General features: G+C 41.2%; 1 protein-coding gene across 3 annotated transcripts in view; it reads left to right on the top strand.

Annotated features, from left to right (window-relative positions):
• Window positions 1-16,135, top strand: part of CENPI (centromere protein I) — a 101,367-nt gene that overhangs the window by 53,433 nt on the left and 31,799 nt on the right. For all 3 annotated transcript variants that reach the window (XM_036305210.1, XM_036305211.1, XM_036305209.1), the window contains 5 exons: window positions 2,990-3,084; window positions 10,173-10,308; window positions 11,185-11,309; window positions 12,527-12,575; window positions 12,710-12,928. In XM_036305210.1, the coding sequence (XP_036161103.1) occupies window positions 2,990-3,084; window positions 10,173-10,308; window positions 11,185-11,309; window positions 12,527-12,575; window positions 12,710-12,928 (624 nt within the window). The remainder of the gene's footprint in view (window positions 1-2,989; window positions 3,085-10,172; window positions 10,309-11,184; window positions 11,310-12,526; window positions 12,576-12,709; window positions 12,929-16,135) is intronic.

Here is a 16,135-nt window from a genome sequence, read left to right as displayed (position 1 = left end):
TCTCTGCCTTATCTTCTAATTCACTAATTCGGTCCTCTGCTTCTTCTAGTCTGCTGTTCAAACTTTCCATGGTGTTTTTGATTGTAGCTATATCACTTTTCATTTCTTCCTGATTCTTGCATAGGTTGTTGATTTTTCTCATCCATCCGGTGAATGAATTGTACAACCATTATTCTGAATTCTTTTTGTGTCATGTTGCATGCTTCAACTTCATTAATGTCCTTTTTTGGTGACTCCTCATTGTCTTTCCTCTGGGTGTTGTTTTGTCTCTTCATTCTGATTATCTCCTGATGGTTCAAACGTTGAGTTGCGTGGGCCTGGGCCGTGTGCAGTGGGAGCCTCCCACCACCCTAGTGTCACTGAAGAGCTCTGACACTAAGATGTGTGGTTGTTTTGGTTTGGTGGGAACCAGGATCGCTCAGAGTCAGTGTTGTTAGCGCTCAATGTGGCCTCGTATGCGCCCTTAGAATCAGGGACCCTGCCTACACCGTGCTGAAACAGAGACCCCCCTGAAGCGTGTTGAAAACCAGAGCCCTCTATCGTGCGCCAGGAGTCAGACTTCCCCAAGAATCCTGTATCAGAGTCTCTGTTGCTTCGCGCGACCTTGCCTTGAGAATCAGGTTCCCTGTGTGCCCTTGCACCAGGAATTGGAGTCACTGGCTCTTAGTATGAATGCACAGGGAATTAGGATCTCAGGCACAGGTGATTAGAAACACAGTCAAGTCACTGGTGCTTGGTGCTGCCTCCTGCACAGAGAATCGGGGTCCCTTGGCCTGTGATACGCGGGACAAATTTCCGGTGTTCGTGGGATTGCTCCCAGCCCAGGACTCCTGAACCTGGCCCTACGGGGGGATCAGTTCCCAGGTGCTCTCGCACTTCCAGGCTAAAGTTCCTGGAGCGCTGAGGCCCAGGCAAGGGGTGGGTCTATCAGTTAGTTACTCTGGCGCTGCCAGCAAGCCTGCGGGAATGGGGAATGGGCTCTGTTACTCACGGATCTGCTGCGGGGATTTCTGAACTTTTGGTGTCCGCAGGTCTGTAGCTGTGGTCACAGGTCTCTGTCCCCAGTGGCTGCAGGGTCCTGGTATGCGTCTGCGATCAGACTGGGTGGTGCTGAGGTCAGGATCGTAGTCTCAAGCAGCTCTGTTTCCCAAGATGGCGTGGTCGCCGTGCCTGTGCTGACTGCCCAGGAGTGTCCGCGCAGGGAGCGGGACTCTGCCGCCTAAGCCTGCCCGGTTTAGCAGCCCCTTAGAAGACCTGCAGAATCTCACTGTCCCTACCTCATACACACACACCACACACGTCCACACACTCCTTTAACACTTCCTTGCGCTCTCACACTCTTCCTCCCTACCTTCCCGCTGGTTGCCATTTTGGAAGCCCCGAGAAACCTTTTTTAAAAAATTTTGATATTTAGAGAGAGAGAAAGAGAGAGGAACATCGACATGAGAGTGAAACATTGTTCTGCTACCTTCTCCATGCCTCCTACGGGGACCAAGCCCACAACGCAGGCTTGTACCTTGACCTGGAATCCAACCAGCAACCTTTTAGTGCATGGAATGATACCCAACCAACTGAGCCACACCAGCCAGGCCTGGTTAAAAACCTCTTACTAATGAAGTTATAGGCCTGGGGTGTGACTGTCCATTATGACCTGCCCAGTTAGGAATTCATGATCGGATCACCATGTGAGGTTACTTCAGTCACTGAACTTACACATACCCCCTTTTTCATTCACATCCTAAAAAATATTAATTGAACTGTTTCTGTGAGGTAACAGTGAGCACCCTATCACTAGAGTTGTTCAGATAGTATCTAAGCCATTATTTATTAAGAATGTTTAAGAAAGCTTTACTGGCCCTGGCTGGTGTTTCTCAGTGGTTAGAGCATCTGCCCTCACACCGAATATTCATAGGTTTGATTCCGAGTCAAGGACACATACCTGGGTTGCAGGTTCAACCCCAGCCCCAGTCAGGGCCATGCTGGAGGCACCAATGGATGTATCTCTCTCACATTGATGTTTTTCTCCTTTTCTCTCTCTCCCCTCCCTCCCTTCTACTCTCTCTAAAAAATCAGTTGGAAAAATATCCTCAAGTAAAGATTAGCAAAAAAAAAAAAAAAAAGAAAAGCTTTCCTGTATTTGGTTTTGGGGTGATATGGATTGCTTTCAAATTTATAGATAATATGAATCATTCTCATAGATGCCCTAAGCACACTTCTGTCAAATTTATTTTTGTATGTCAATGAGGTCCTGGAAAAATCAAGGAAAGGCCTGAGAAAAGAAAAACTGGAATTGTTTGTTTTCCACTGTCACAGAAGACAAGATAAATTTTATCACCATCAACAAGGAGTAAATTGTAGGTCTAGACCAGTGGTCGGCAAACTGCGGCTCAGCAAACCACGGCTCGTGAGCCACATGCGGCTCTTTGGCCCCTTGAGTGTGGCTCTTCCACAAAATACCAGCTCTTCCACAAAATACCGACTTCTGCGCATGGGCCACGAAGTTTCAGTCGCACTGTATGTGCGCGCCCGCACGTGGTATTTTGTGGAAGAGCCACACTCAAGGGGTCAAAGAGCCACATGTGGCTTGTGAGCCGCGGTTTGTCGACCACGGGCCTAGACAGAAGGTGAAAAGGGTGGGAAACTATAGTAACCTCAAAGGATCTGAAGTGAGACCATAGTGGTGGGTGATGTTGTATTTGATGATGTAATACATGTTGTAAATGAATGTAATTTAGAGAAACAAGGGTTTGTTCCTAGGCTCATAAGCTGCGATCAGTCCAGTAGAGAAAATGGCAAAATAAACTTGTACTTGCACTCATCTGTCTCCTGGAAACTGATCAGGTTGGAGCGGCAACTATTGGATTCTGAATTGGATGCAGTCATCTTTATGGTCCCTTCCACTTCTAAGTCTGTGGTTTAGATGGTTAGTTTTCAACACTATGGTATGTCTGAATGTTTTTACAAATGTTTTTTTATTTTGCTCCCTCAGTGTAGTGTTCTTGAGAACCTGAAAGAGCTACTGCAGAATTGGCTGTTGTGGCTTTCTATGGACATCCACCTGAAAACTGTGATGGACAGTTCTCTGTGAGTTATCTTACAACCCTTAACAAGAGATGTATCTGTATAAAAATATTTGCATATGGAGTTTTAATAGGGTGGCATGAGACTGAATTGTTTTTTGTAAATGTTTAGTCATACTTTTCTGAAATATATATATGTATGTGTATAATATATGTATATGTATGTGTATACATACATACACACACACACACTCACACTCACACTTTAGAGGCTTGGTGCATGAATCTCATGCACAGGTAGGGTCCCTAGGTCTGGCCGGCCATCAGGGCCTATTGGGGCCTTCTGGCTGCTGGCTGGGGCCTTCCTTCCCTGGCTGCCAGCTGCTGACCAGGGCCTTCCTTTGCTCCGCACTGCCCCCTGGTGATCAGTGCATATCATAGCAAGCTATTGAACTCCTGGTCTGCTGGCTGAACTCCTGAGGGGACACTTTGCATATTAGCCTTTTATATATATATAATATATATACTAGAGGCCCAGTGCATGAATTCATGCACCACTGGGGTCCCTTGGCCTGGCCTGTGGGATTTGTTTGAAACTGGCTCTCCAACATCCCCCAAGGGGTTCCGGATGGCGAGAGAGTGCAGGCCAGGCTGAGGGACCCCCACCGTTACATGATTAGGGCCCGGCAGGGATACTGGAGGTTGGCCAGCCAGGGAGGGACCGAGGGAGGGCCTGTCTCGCTCAGTCCTGATTGGTCGGACCCCAGCAGCAAGCTAACCTACCAGTTGGAGCATCTGCTCCTTGGTGGTCAGTGCTCGTCATAGCGACTGGTCAACTGTCTGCCCCCTGGTGGCCAGTGCACATCATAGCCAGCAGTTGAGCGGCCTTAGCATATCATTAGCATATTACACTTTGATTGGTTGACCGGCTGACTGGACTGGACACTTAGCGTATTAGGTTTTTACTATATAGGAGATATCTACACTAATAAAAGAGAAACATGCAAATTGGTGTCACTCCGCTACGCCAACCAGCCAGTCAGAGCGACTATGCAAATCAACCCAACAAAGATGGAGGTTTATTTGCATACGCAGGCATGGAGCAAAGACTGAAGACTCTGGCTGGAGTGAAGACTGAAGACTAAAGAGGCTTGGCTTCTCCGCTGTGGCTGGACCAAAGGCCTGGGTCCTGGGTGCCGGAGGAAAATCGGTGCCAGCAGCCAGGGGAAGGAAGGCCTATTGCGTGAATCTTCATGCAATGGGCTTCTTATATATATATTTACTTTTCACTCTTCTTTCTTCCCCACAATCCTGTGAGGAGAGTTAATTCTTCAAGTTCTAATATATAAATCAGAAAGTAAATCCTAAGCATCTAAGTGACTTTCAAGAATTAATATAGCAAAACATTGTGGAGCTGACATTAAAACTTGCAACTTTGGCTTTAATTCAGTTTAGCTCGCTTTGTAAAATGTATTATATATAAGAAGTCAATTTTGGTCAGGAGAACCAAGATGGCGGCATAGGTTAACGCCGGAGTTTGCTGCTCTGAACAACTACTTCAAAAGTGAAACCAAAAAACGGAAGGGACATCACCCAGAACCACAGGAACGCTGGCTGAGTGGAAGTCCTACAACTAGGAGGAAAGAGAAACGCATACGGACACTCAGAGGAGGCGCAGTGCTGAAGTCAAATTCTGAGGTGCGGAGTGCGCGGAGCGGGCTGGCGGCGGAGGGTGCAGTTGGCGTTTTCAATCGGGAGGGAGTCGCAGACTCTGAGCTCCAGATCCGGGCGAGTCTTTAGGGACCCAGACTCAAACGGGAGAAGCGGGACTGTCTGGCTTCGGTCAGAGTGAGTGCAGCTTTCTCTCTGAGCTTTGCAGCGGGTGCTGGGACTCAGAGAGGCAGAGCCCCTGGGGACAGGACTGAGAGCCGCCATAACTGCTCTCTCCGGCCCACCCTGTTGATCCTGTGTGACCCGCCCCGCCCAAGCCCTGCACACAGGCATTTGCCGGATAGCCTCAGGCAAACGCCAGATTAGCACCTCCCTAGAGGACAGAAGTTCTCTCACTGCTGACACAGCTGATTCTCATAGCCACCTGGCCTGGAGGTCAAACCCTCCCTGGAATTAGCTACAACAATCAAGATTTAACTATAAGACTGCGAACAAAGACCACTAGGGGGTGCACCAAGGAAGCATAACAAAATGCGGAGACAAAGAAACAGGACAAAATTGTCAATGGAAGATATAGAGTTCAGAACCACACTTTTAAGGTCTCTCAAGAACTGTTTAGAAGCCGCCGATAAACTTAATGAGATCTACAAGAAAACTAATAAGACCCTCGATCTTATATTGGGGAACCAACTAGAAATTAAGCATACACGGACTGAAATAACGAATATTATACAGACTCCCGACAGCAGACCAGAGGAGCGCAAGAATCAAGTCAATGATTTGAAATGCGAGGAAGCAAAAAAACACCCAACCGGAAAAGCAAAATGAAAAAAGAATCCAAAAATGCGAGGATAGTGTAAGGAGCCTCTGGGACAGCTTCAAGCGTACCAACATCAGAATTATAGGGGTGCCAAAAGATGAGAGAGAGCAAGATATTGAAAACCTATTTGAAGAAATAATGACAGAAAACTTCCCCCACCTGGTGAAAGAAATGGACTTACAGGTCCAAGAAGCGCGGAGAACCCCAAACAAAAGGAATCCAAAGAGGACCACACCAAGACACATCATAATTAAAATGCCAAGAGCAAAAGATAAAGAGAGACTCTTAAAAACAGCAAGAGAAAGAAACTCAGTTACCTACAAGGGAATACCCATACGACTGTCAGCTGATTTCTCAACAGAAACTTTGCAGGCCAGAAGGGAGTGGCAAGAAATATTCAAAGTGATGAATACCAAGAACCTACAACCAAGATTACTTTATCCAGCAAAGCTATCATTCAGAATTGAAGGTCAGATAAAGAGCTTCACAGATAAGGAAAAGCTAAAGGAGTTCATCACCACCAAACCAGGATTATATGAAATGCTGAAAGGTATCCTTTAAGAAGAGGAAGAGGAAGAAAAAGGTAAAGATACAAATTATGAACAACAAATATGCATCTATCAACAAGTGAATCTAAGAATCAAGTGAATAAATAATCTGATGAATAGAATGAACTGGTGATTACAATAGAATCAGGGACATAGAAAGGGAATGGACTGACTATTCCTGGGGGGGAAAGGGGTGTGGGAGATGCGGGAAGAGACTGGACAAAAATTGTGCACCTATGGATGAGGACAGTGGGTGGGGAGTGAGGGCGGAGGGTGGGGCGGGAACTGGGAGGAGGGGAGTTATGGGAGGAAAAAAAAGAGGAACAAATGTAATAATCTGAACAATAAAGATTTAATAAAAAAAAAAAAAAAAAAAAGAAGTCAATTTTGATGCTGGCTAGGAAAATCTGTAATTATGTTGTACAGTTTTGTTTTTTGTTTCAATGATGTATTTTGGTTATAGATATGAATTTCCATTATGATGGTTATTGTTAACAATGTGTGCTTTACCCTTAAAGTGAAAGTAAAAGGCTGAATTTCAAGGAATTGCCTAATTAGGTTGTTACAACTCTACCTACAACCTTTGGCGTCTCCTATGTTCTGTTATCTTCCACATTATTTTTAACATTGTTTTGAAAACTTTGTATTAAAGGAAATTACAAACATAAACAAAAGTAGAGAAACTAGCATGATGTTACCCCAAGTACACATCATCCAGCTTCAAGTTAATCAATACATGGTTAACTTTTTTCATCTATAACACCTCTCTTTCCTCCTCCATATTAAAGCAAAGCCCAGACATCATTTCAACTGTTGAAAAAATGATACTAGTATAACACCTAAATATTAATACAGTGGGGCCTTGACTTACGAGTGTCCCGACTAACGAGTTTTTTGAGATACGAGCCGTCTCTCAGCCGATTTTTTGCTTTGAGTTGCGAGCTAAAATTCGGGTTACGAGCCAGCTTCAGATACCCCACTGCTAGTTGGTGCAGTGAACGCCACAACATCAGCCCAGCATCACGTGTCTCACTCGTTCACTTTTTGATTTGACATATGAGTAATTTGAGTTACGAGCTCCATCAGGGAACAAATTAAACTCGTAAGTCAAGGCCCCACTGTAATTCTTAATATTTTAAAATATCTAATCAGTGTTCAAATTCCCTATATTATCAGTCACATTCTTTATCAGATCAGGGTCCCTCAGCTTCAGTTGCAAATAGCTGGTGATTAGCTTAATTAAAAGATAGCCCAGACCTATTTTTTTGTATGTCCCTATTCTTATAGTGGTCTCCCATTCTGATAGTAGAATAAAAAAGAGAAGCTTCTTGGCTGTAGCTTGGGGAAATTGTTTTTAATTCTTCATATTTATTACTGCAATGCTTCCATATATCATGTATCACTTTTGGAAGGAAATAGAGCATTTGTGGGTAGTAAAGCTGTGCTTCTCAAAGTGTGATCCCTGGACCAGCACCATCAGCATCACTTGGCAACTTGTTAGAGATTCAAATTCTTAGGCTCTACCCTAGACCTGCTAACATAAACCCTGGAGGGAGGATCCAGTAGTCTGTGTGTTTAACAAATGCTTCTAGCAATTTTGGTGCAAGCTAAAGTTTGAGAACCACTATCATTAAGAAATTTCATTTAAATGCTTAACCTTTTTGAACACCTCAATTCTATTAAGAATAGTATGTTTGCATCTATAATCTTTGGCCAACTTGCAGGGTAAGTCTTAGGCATCCTCATCTCGGTACTTTACAATTTCTATATTTTCTTTCCCCAATACTAGGATCCTTTTTAAATTAGTGTCGTACATTTTGGGAAGGCATTTAAAAAGGAGCTCTGCTTTCTAAAATTCTTAAAACAAGTAAGTGGACATAAATGTAGATTATGCCCAGCTGGCGTGGCTCAGTGATTGAGTGTCAACCTATAAACCAGGAGATCACTGGTTTGATTTCCAGTCAGGGCACTTGCCAGGTTGTGGTCTTGACCCCTAGAAGGGGGCGTGTAGGAGGCAGCCGATCAATGATTCTCATTGATGTTTCTTTTTCTCTATACCTCTCCTTTCCTCTTTGAAATCAATAAAAATATATATTTTAAAAAACAATAAAAATATATATTTTTAAAAATGTAGATACCTTTGCTAGTTGTAATACTACTTGTCATTATATAATATAGCTCTTATAAGTTTTCAGTAATTCCTGCTATTTGGGGGGTATGGGTATAATGCCATGTCTCCATCATATGACCATATGCCATATGACTATCAAAAAGGGAGTAAATTGTAGTTGTGAATCATGAGGAACAAAAGGTAGGAAAACATTCTCAGCAATGTTCTCCAGGGGGGGCATTGTTGGTTGGCACAGTGACTGGAAAGAGGGTGTTCCCATCATTAGTACATAGGAGCCAGGGATATTAAACAAGCTGCAGTGGGTGGGGAGTAGGATATAGTCCCTAACATCAAATTGTTTCATCTGAAATGCCAGCAGTGTCCTGTGGAGATACACTTTGAAGGATGCTTTTCTAAGCAATCTCCATTGTTCAAATTTATTTCATCTGCATTTACCAAGTGCTGCCAAAAATCATAGTTAAAATAGTTTTCCAAATGGCTGACTGACTATATGGATGCCCACTTATTTGTTGTTTTTCCCCCCAATCACAATGTATCCCCTCTATGTCCTCTTCCACCTCCATCTTTTTCCTCCTTCCCCTTCCCTGGCAATCACCACACTGTTGCCCATGTCCATGAATTCTCTGTTTTTCCTTTTTTGCTCAAACCCTGCACCCCACCCCACCAATACCACCCTCCCCACCAGACCTGTCTGCCTGCTCTCTATATATGAGTCTGTCTTTATTTTGCTCGGTAGTTCAGTTTGTTCATTAAATTCCACATATGAGTGAAATCATGTGGTACTTGTCTTTCTCTGACTGGCTTATTTCACGTAACATAATGTTTTCCAGGTCCATCTACGCTGTCTGTCACAAAGGGTAAAATTTTCTTCCTTTTTATGACAGAGTAATATTTCATTATGTAAATGTAACATAACTATTTTTATCCCCGTATCTACTGATGGACACTTGAATTCCCGCTTATTTGGGTGGTCTCCTAATCTTTCCTTGCTTTCTCTGGCAATGAACTATCATGATGGTGGGAAATGGTAGAGTCATTATCATCTCTCAAGTTCAAAGACTATATACTATTCCTTTTTCCATGTGTATAACCATTGTTGGCTACCTGGATCAGAGGGTAAAGCTATAAAATCACATTCCTAGATTTTTTCCTAATCTGCTCAACAGTAGATTGAAGGACAGAGGTAAGTAGATGGATGAATTGAACCAATTATACCCATGATTTAAAGAGATACAGTTCAATGATTTGGGAAGAATATAAAATATGCAAAAGTTTTTTTACTAAAAGAACGAAAAAATGCCAAAAATTTTACTAATTCTGTTTTAGGAATGAATTAGATTCCAGTTAAAGTGAAATATTTTTTAATATATTTTATTGATTTTTTTACAGAGAGGAAGGGAGAGGAATAGAGAGTTAGAAACATTGATGGGAGAGAAACATTGATCAGCTGCCTCCTGTACACCTCCTAATGGGAATGTGCCCACAACCAAGGTACATGCCCTTGACTGGAATTGAACCTGGGGCCTTCAGTCTGCAGGCTGAGGCTCTTTCCACTGAGCCAAACCAGTTAGGGCTAAAGTGAAATATTTTTAACAGCATTTTAGCTCAGGAATTCAGACAAAACTGGGTTTTGATTTGTGTGCTTTGAAACTAATTTGCTGACTGCTGTGATCCCTGGACAATAGGTATTAACTACTTTGGTTATTATCTAAAGTCTGTTTGGAACTTAATCCTTTATTTCTCTGATATTTACTAGTAGAGTGATTGCTGAGGCTATTATATGAATTGATCTTAATGGTTTCCTAGAGTGCTGTGTAGTTTTATGGTTAATCACTGTAGTTTTAAAAAAGTGAATTATACATTAGAACACAGATCATTTTCTGAAATACCTAACAACTTTTGCTATATTTATTCAGCTTTAGCTTGGAAATTGTGAGGAATTTTGCTAATATGTATCTGATTGTCATGTTTTCTTATTGCAGAGAGACAACTTTCAGTGGATCCATGCAGTCTGTGTTTGAACTAATTCACTATGTAGGGTGGCTGTCCACTAATGCATTGCGCTTGGAAAGCAACAGTACTTTCTTGCTGCACTTTGTTTTGGATTTCTATGAGAAGGTGGTACACATCCTATTTACCCTATTTAGATTTTTGTGATGGCTTTCTGCTTTAATCACCTGTTATTTCAATTTTATATATAATCATTAAGTTGGACTATGACCTTGTTAGCATAGTTAAATAAGCTATATATTTTAAAGTTAATGATTATATTCTCACATGAATAAGTGACTTTCATAAAACAAAATGGAAAAACAAATGCTTTTTTTGAAAATTCCAGGTACCACTTTATTAGACATTCTCCTGAATAATGCTGGCCTTAGACAGAAGTCTGTCTCTAGCATCACTTTTTGCTCATCCTTTATATGTCCCAACCCTTGGCAAAAATTGAAAGTACCTTCTTGTTTCTTCAGCTCTTTGCTCCCATCTTTCAACAGCTTTATTTCTCCCAGCACCTATGATTCTGGTGCTCTTGTATTGTTTATGTCACCTGGACAGAACTAATATTCAGGAAGTAGTCACTATTTGTTTTCCTGGCTTCTTCCCTTCCCCAACACCTAGCTTTCTTATATTAAATTTGCTTAGAAGCATATTCCTTTGTTTTCTAGGTTGACAGCTAGCTAATATATGGATAAGTCAGTATTCATGGAACTTAAGGAGAAAGAAATGCTTCCTTTCTCACCAACTCTGAGATCTGTCCCTAGAAAAAGAGAAAGATTTTAATGATCTTCTGAATATAATCCTCTATGATAATGGTCAGTGTTTGGTGAGGTACATTTTTAAGCAGGCTTGAGGCTACCTATTCTATTGATGGATCAGGAACGCCCCAACTTGATGGTATATTATTGCTTATTCTCTACTGATGATTCTTTGGATGAACTTGGTTGAGGGTTCTGGGGGATAATCTATATACTGATGTTATATTCTCTCCAAAAGGTGTGTGACATATATATAAATTATAACCTTCCATTAGTGGTGTTGTTTCCTCCTGGGATCTTCTATCTTGCACTCCTCAGTCTGGATTCCAGTATCCTAAACCAGCTCTGTTACATTATGCACAGGTACGAGGCCTTTTTACTGTTTTATGAATTAGTAAATTATAATTTTATCTTCATTTTTCAATTATACAATAAGTTATAATTTATTAATATACTATATAATAAATTTATTATATATAATTTGTAAAATATGAAAACAATAAAATTATTATCCATTTTATGCCAGGGCCCATGAAATAGGAAACATGGCTTTCTATTGGAAATGACCTTGTGGTATGAGGCTATTTTAATTGTGTGTTTTATTTAAATGTTACTGGGGGGTATAGATTTTTAAAATTTATAGTAACATATTTTATGCAATGGTACTGCTGCACTCAGCATTGTTAATTCTTATTGCTGTGGCTTAGAGAAAAAGTAGTTATTTGCTGACAACTGGTTTAGGTCTACATAGTTTCTCTGGTGAAAAGAACATATTTCTGGGAGGTTAGGGGATCTGTTGCCAGTTATATGAAACTGTAAGTATTATTTCTGATCCCCTCTAATTCTTTCACTTATGGACTGAAATTTCTCTTTTTAGTCCTTAAGTGTAGACTCTTGGTATAACTTGCAGGACTATGCCAAGGTTAAAATGTTTAAAGACTAATTAGATAATAGTTCTCAGGCTCAAAGGAAAAGATTACATTTTAAGTGTACCCTTTATCTATCTGCACCTTTTTTCCACATTAATAAAATAGGTTCTGTATTAGTAACTGACTGCTTTTGAGTCTCTATTTTTAATAGTAAAACATTAAAAGCATTTTCTTTATTTTTTCCTTTTTATTGAAGCATAATTTACATACAAAGTGCATATCTTAAATCTACAACTCAGTATATGAGCCTCTGATTTTTATTCCTTGAGGAGAATGTACCATAAAGGATTTAAAACCTTAACTAGATAGCTGGATATTTGTGTATGCGCACATCTGCATATCTAAAATGTATACTTTTGCCCCACTAGTGTGGCACAGTGATTGAGCTTCGATCTACAAACCATGAGGCTCAATTCCTGGTCAGGGAACATGCCCAGGTTGTGGGCTCGATCCCCCAGTGCAGGGTGTGCTCAGGCAGCCAATCGATGATTCTCTCTCATAATTGGTGTCTCTCTCTCTCTCCCACTCTCTTCCTCTCTGAAATTAATAAAAATATATATTAAAAAAGATTTTTTTAAATGTGCAGTTGTATGTTTACATTTCAAAGGCATTTAATGTTAAGCATTTCATTCCATTTGTTCATCCTTTTAGATACCGAAATAATTTGACAGCTGCAAAGAAAAATGAGTTGATACTAAAGGTATGGATGATAAACCTCTGTTAAGTCACCATTGTTTAAAAATTGAGTGTAGATATACTGGTATATGATCTGCTGGGAATAAGAAGGGAAGGGAGAATAGGTGATGATGACACTTTTTTTTTCTTTCCTAATAGAAAAAATCAGAGTTCATATTCAGCAGCAAGACCTATCAAGAATATAATCACTATTTGACAGCCATGGTTGGTTGCCTGTGGACATCCAAACCCTTCCAGAAAGGATCATATTTTGATCCCGAAGTCTTTAAAATGATTGGAGTAGCAAAGTATAAAACCAGTTTAAATTTAGTCCATCACCCTGCTCTATTGAGTTATGCTATTTCCTTTTTGCTAAAGGTAAGGATAGTTAAAAGATTTTTAGATTTTATAGAGAATACCATAATGGCAGAAATAGAAAATGCCATATATTTATTGTGTCTGAATTGCAAAACATGTTTAATCATTCTTTTTTTGAGTACCAGCTACATTTTGGATATTGTGCTAAGCTCTGTATATCAATTTGTTATACTATTGCCATCTTAACGATGTTATATCTTCTAATCTATGAACATATTATGTCTTTCCATTTATTTAGGTCCTCTTTAGTTTTTTTATAGTTTTCAATTTATGATTTACTTTTGGATTCCTAAGTATTTTATTTTTTTTAAATATATTTTTTATTGATTAAGATATTACATATGTGTCCTTATCCCCACGTTGCCCCCCCCCCCCCGCTCATGCCCGCACCCCCCCCCCCATTGTCTGTGTCCATTGGTTAGGCCTATATGCTTGCATATAAGTCCTTTGGTTGATCTTTCCCCCTTACCCCCACCCTCCCCTACCTTCCCTCCAAGGCCCGACAGTCCAATAAATGCCTCTCCGTCTCTGGATCAGTCCTTGTTCATCAGTTTATGTTGTTCATTATATTCCACAAATGAGTGAGATCATGTGGTATTTATCCGCTCTCCAGTTCCATCCATGCTGTGGCAAATGGTAAAAGTTCCTTTTTCTTCTTCCTCTTCTTAAAGAATACCTTTCAGCATTTCATATAATGTTGGTTTGGTGGTGATGAACTCCTTTAGCTTTTTCTTATCTGTGAAGCTCTTTATCTGACCTTCAATTCTGAATGATAGCTTTGCTGGATAAAGTAATCTTGGTTGTAGGTTCTTGCTATTCATCACTTTGAATATTTCTTGCCACTCTCTTCTGGCCTGCATGGTTTCTGTTGAGAAACCAGCTGACAGTCGTATGGGTATTCCCTTGAAGGTAACTGACTGTTTTTCTCTTGCTGCTTTTAAGATTCTCTCTTTGTCTTTTGCTCTTGGCATTTTAATTATGATGTGTCTTGGTGTGGTCCTCTTTGGGTTCCTTTTGTTTGAGGTTCTCTGCGCTTCCTGGACTTGTAAGTCTATTTCTTTCACCAGGTAGGGGAAGTTTTCTGTCATTATTTCTTCAAATAGGTTTTCAATATCTTGCCCTCTCTCTTCTTCTGGTACCCCTATAATTCTGATGTTGGTACGCTTGAAGTTGTCCCAGAGGCTCCTTACACTATCTTCATATTTTTGGAATCTTTTTTTCTTTTTTCTTTTTCGGTTGGGTATTTTTTGTTTCTTCGTATTTCAAATCTTTGACTTGATTCTTGGGATCCTCTTGTCTGCTGTTGGATCTCTGTATATTATTCTTTATTTCAGTCAGTGTATGCTTAATTTCTAGTTAGTCTTTTTTCATATCCTCCAGGGTCTCACTAAATTTATCGGCGGTTTCCATAAAATTCTTGAAAAACCTTATAATATACGTGGTTTTGAACTCTATATCCAGTCGTTTGCTTTCCTCCATTTCTGTCATGTGTGACCTGTTTCTTTGTCTCCGCATTTTTTATGCTTCCCTGTGTTGGTAGAGTGGTTTTGTGTGCTAGGTGTCCTGTAGGGCCCAGTGGCTCAGCCTCCCCAGTTACCTGAGGTAGACACTCTTGGTGCACCCCCTTGTGGGCTTTGTGCACAGTCTTGTTGTAGTTATTCCTTGATTGTTGTAGGATCACTGGGAGGAATTGACCTCCAGGCCAATTGGCAGTGAGAATCAGCTGTGTCTGCAGTGGGAGAACTTCTGTGCTGAAGACACCCTTCTGGGGCAGGACTTGCTTCAGTGGGACTTTGGTGCTCACTGAGTCTGCCCCCCTGAGTGTGTCCCTTATGGATCTGAGGAGTTGTAATCTGGATGGTCCCCCTCTGACCACTGGGTACACTGGCTCTTGGATCTAAGGGGATGCTAATTTAGCCTCTGTCTGAGGTTACCCAGCAGGAGCTACAAAGAGAAGTGTAGATTCCCCTTCCTTTTTTGGAGTTCGGAGGTGCCCTGATGAGGCCCAGCTGTGAAGCAATGCAAGCTGCTGTGGGGCCTTGGGCCTTCTCTTGGAAGTTCTGGGTCTGTCTGGCCCAGCTGCAATTTGTTAGGTAATTTTCATGTTGCAAAGGGCCAGGGCATTCATATGCAAGAGCGTCTGCCGCAGCCTGGGTGGGGCGGGGTCTCAGGGAATCAAAGGGCGGAGCAAACAGCTATGGCTGGTCCTCAGCCCTGCCCTAAGGGGCTGCGCGCGTCTCAGTGTCCCAATAATTGCTGCAAGCACCTCTGAGGGGAAGCCGCCCTCAAGTTCAGAGTTCTGCCTGCTGCCAGACAGTCCAGCTTCTCCCCGCATGAGTCCTGGGTCCCCAGAGACTTCCCGGAACCGGAGTTCAGAGCAGTCGGGAGCTTGTGACTCCCTCCCGATTCAAAAAGACAGCTGTGTCCTCAGGTACCAGCCCCTTTCCGCGCGCGCTCCAACCTCCGTACCTCTGCACTTTACTTCCACAGCTCCTGAGTCTCAGTGTGCTTTTCTCTTTTCTTCTAGTTGTAGAATTTCCACTCAGCCAGCCTTCCTGTAGTTCTGGATGATGTCCGTTTTGTCTTTTTGTTGTATTTTTGAAGTTGTTGTGGGAGGCAGCAATTTCCTGGTGTTTACCTATGCCGCCATCTTGGTTTCTCCTCCTAAGTATTTTATTTTTGATGTTATTATAAATGAAATTGTTTTATTAATTTCATTTTCAGTTGCTTATTGCTGCTATATAGAAATGCAATTAATTGACTTGTGAATATTGATCTTATATCCTGAAACTTTGTTGAACTTATTTATTAGTCTTTATAGCTTTTCATTGGGTTTTTCAGGGTTTCCTGCAAACAGATGATTTTATTTCCTCCTTTAAAATCTGGATGCCTTTTTTTTTCTTGCCTAATTGCATTCCCTATAGCCTCGGGTACAATGAATGTTGAAGAAAAGTGACAAGAATGGACAGGTTTATTTTTTTTCTTGATCATGGGGAAAACAGATTTTTGCCAGTATGATGTTAGGGGTTTCCATGGATGCCTTCATGAGGTTACCCTTCCAGTTTTAGTTTGTTAAATGTTTTTTATCATGAAAGGGGTATTAGATTTTGTGAAAGGCTTTTTCTACTTCTACAAACATGATTATGTGGGTTTTTGCCTTTTATTCTGTTGACATGGTATATTCCATTAATTGATGTTCAGATGTTT

Source organism: Myotis myotis, unplaced genomic scaffold, assembly GCF_014108235.1.
Source record: "Myotis myotis isolate mMyoMyo1 unplaced genomic scaffold, mMyoMyo1.p scaffold_m19_p_4, whole genome shotgun sequence".
NCBI lineage: Eukaryota > Metazoa > Chordata > Mammalia > Chiroptera > Vespertilionidae > Myotis > Myotis myotis.
This window is presented reverse-complemented; position numbering and strand designations above follow the sequence as displayed.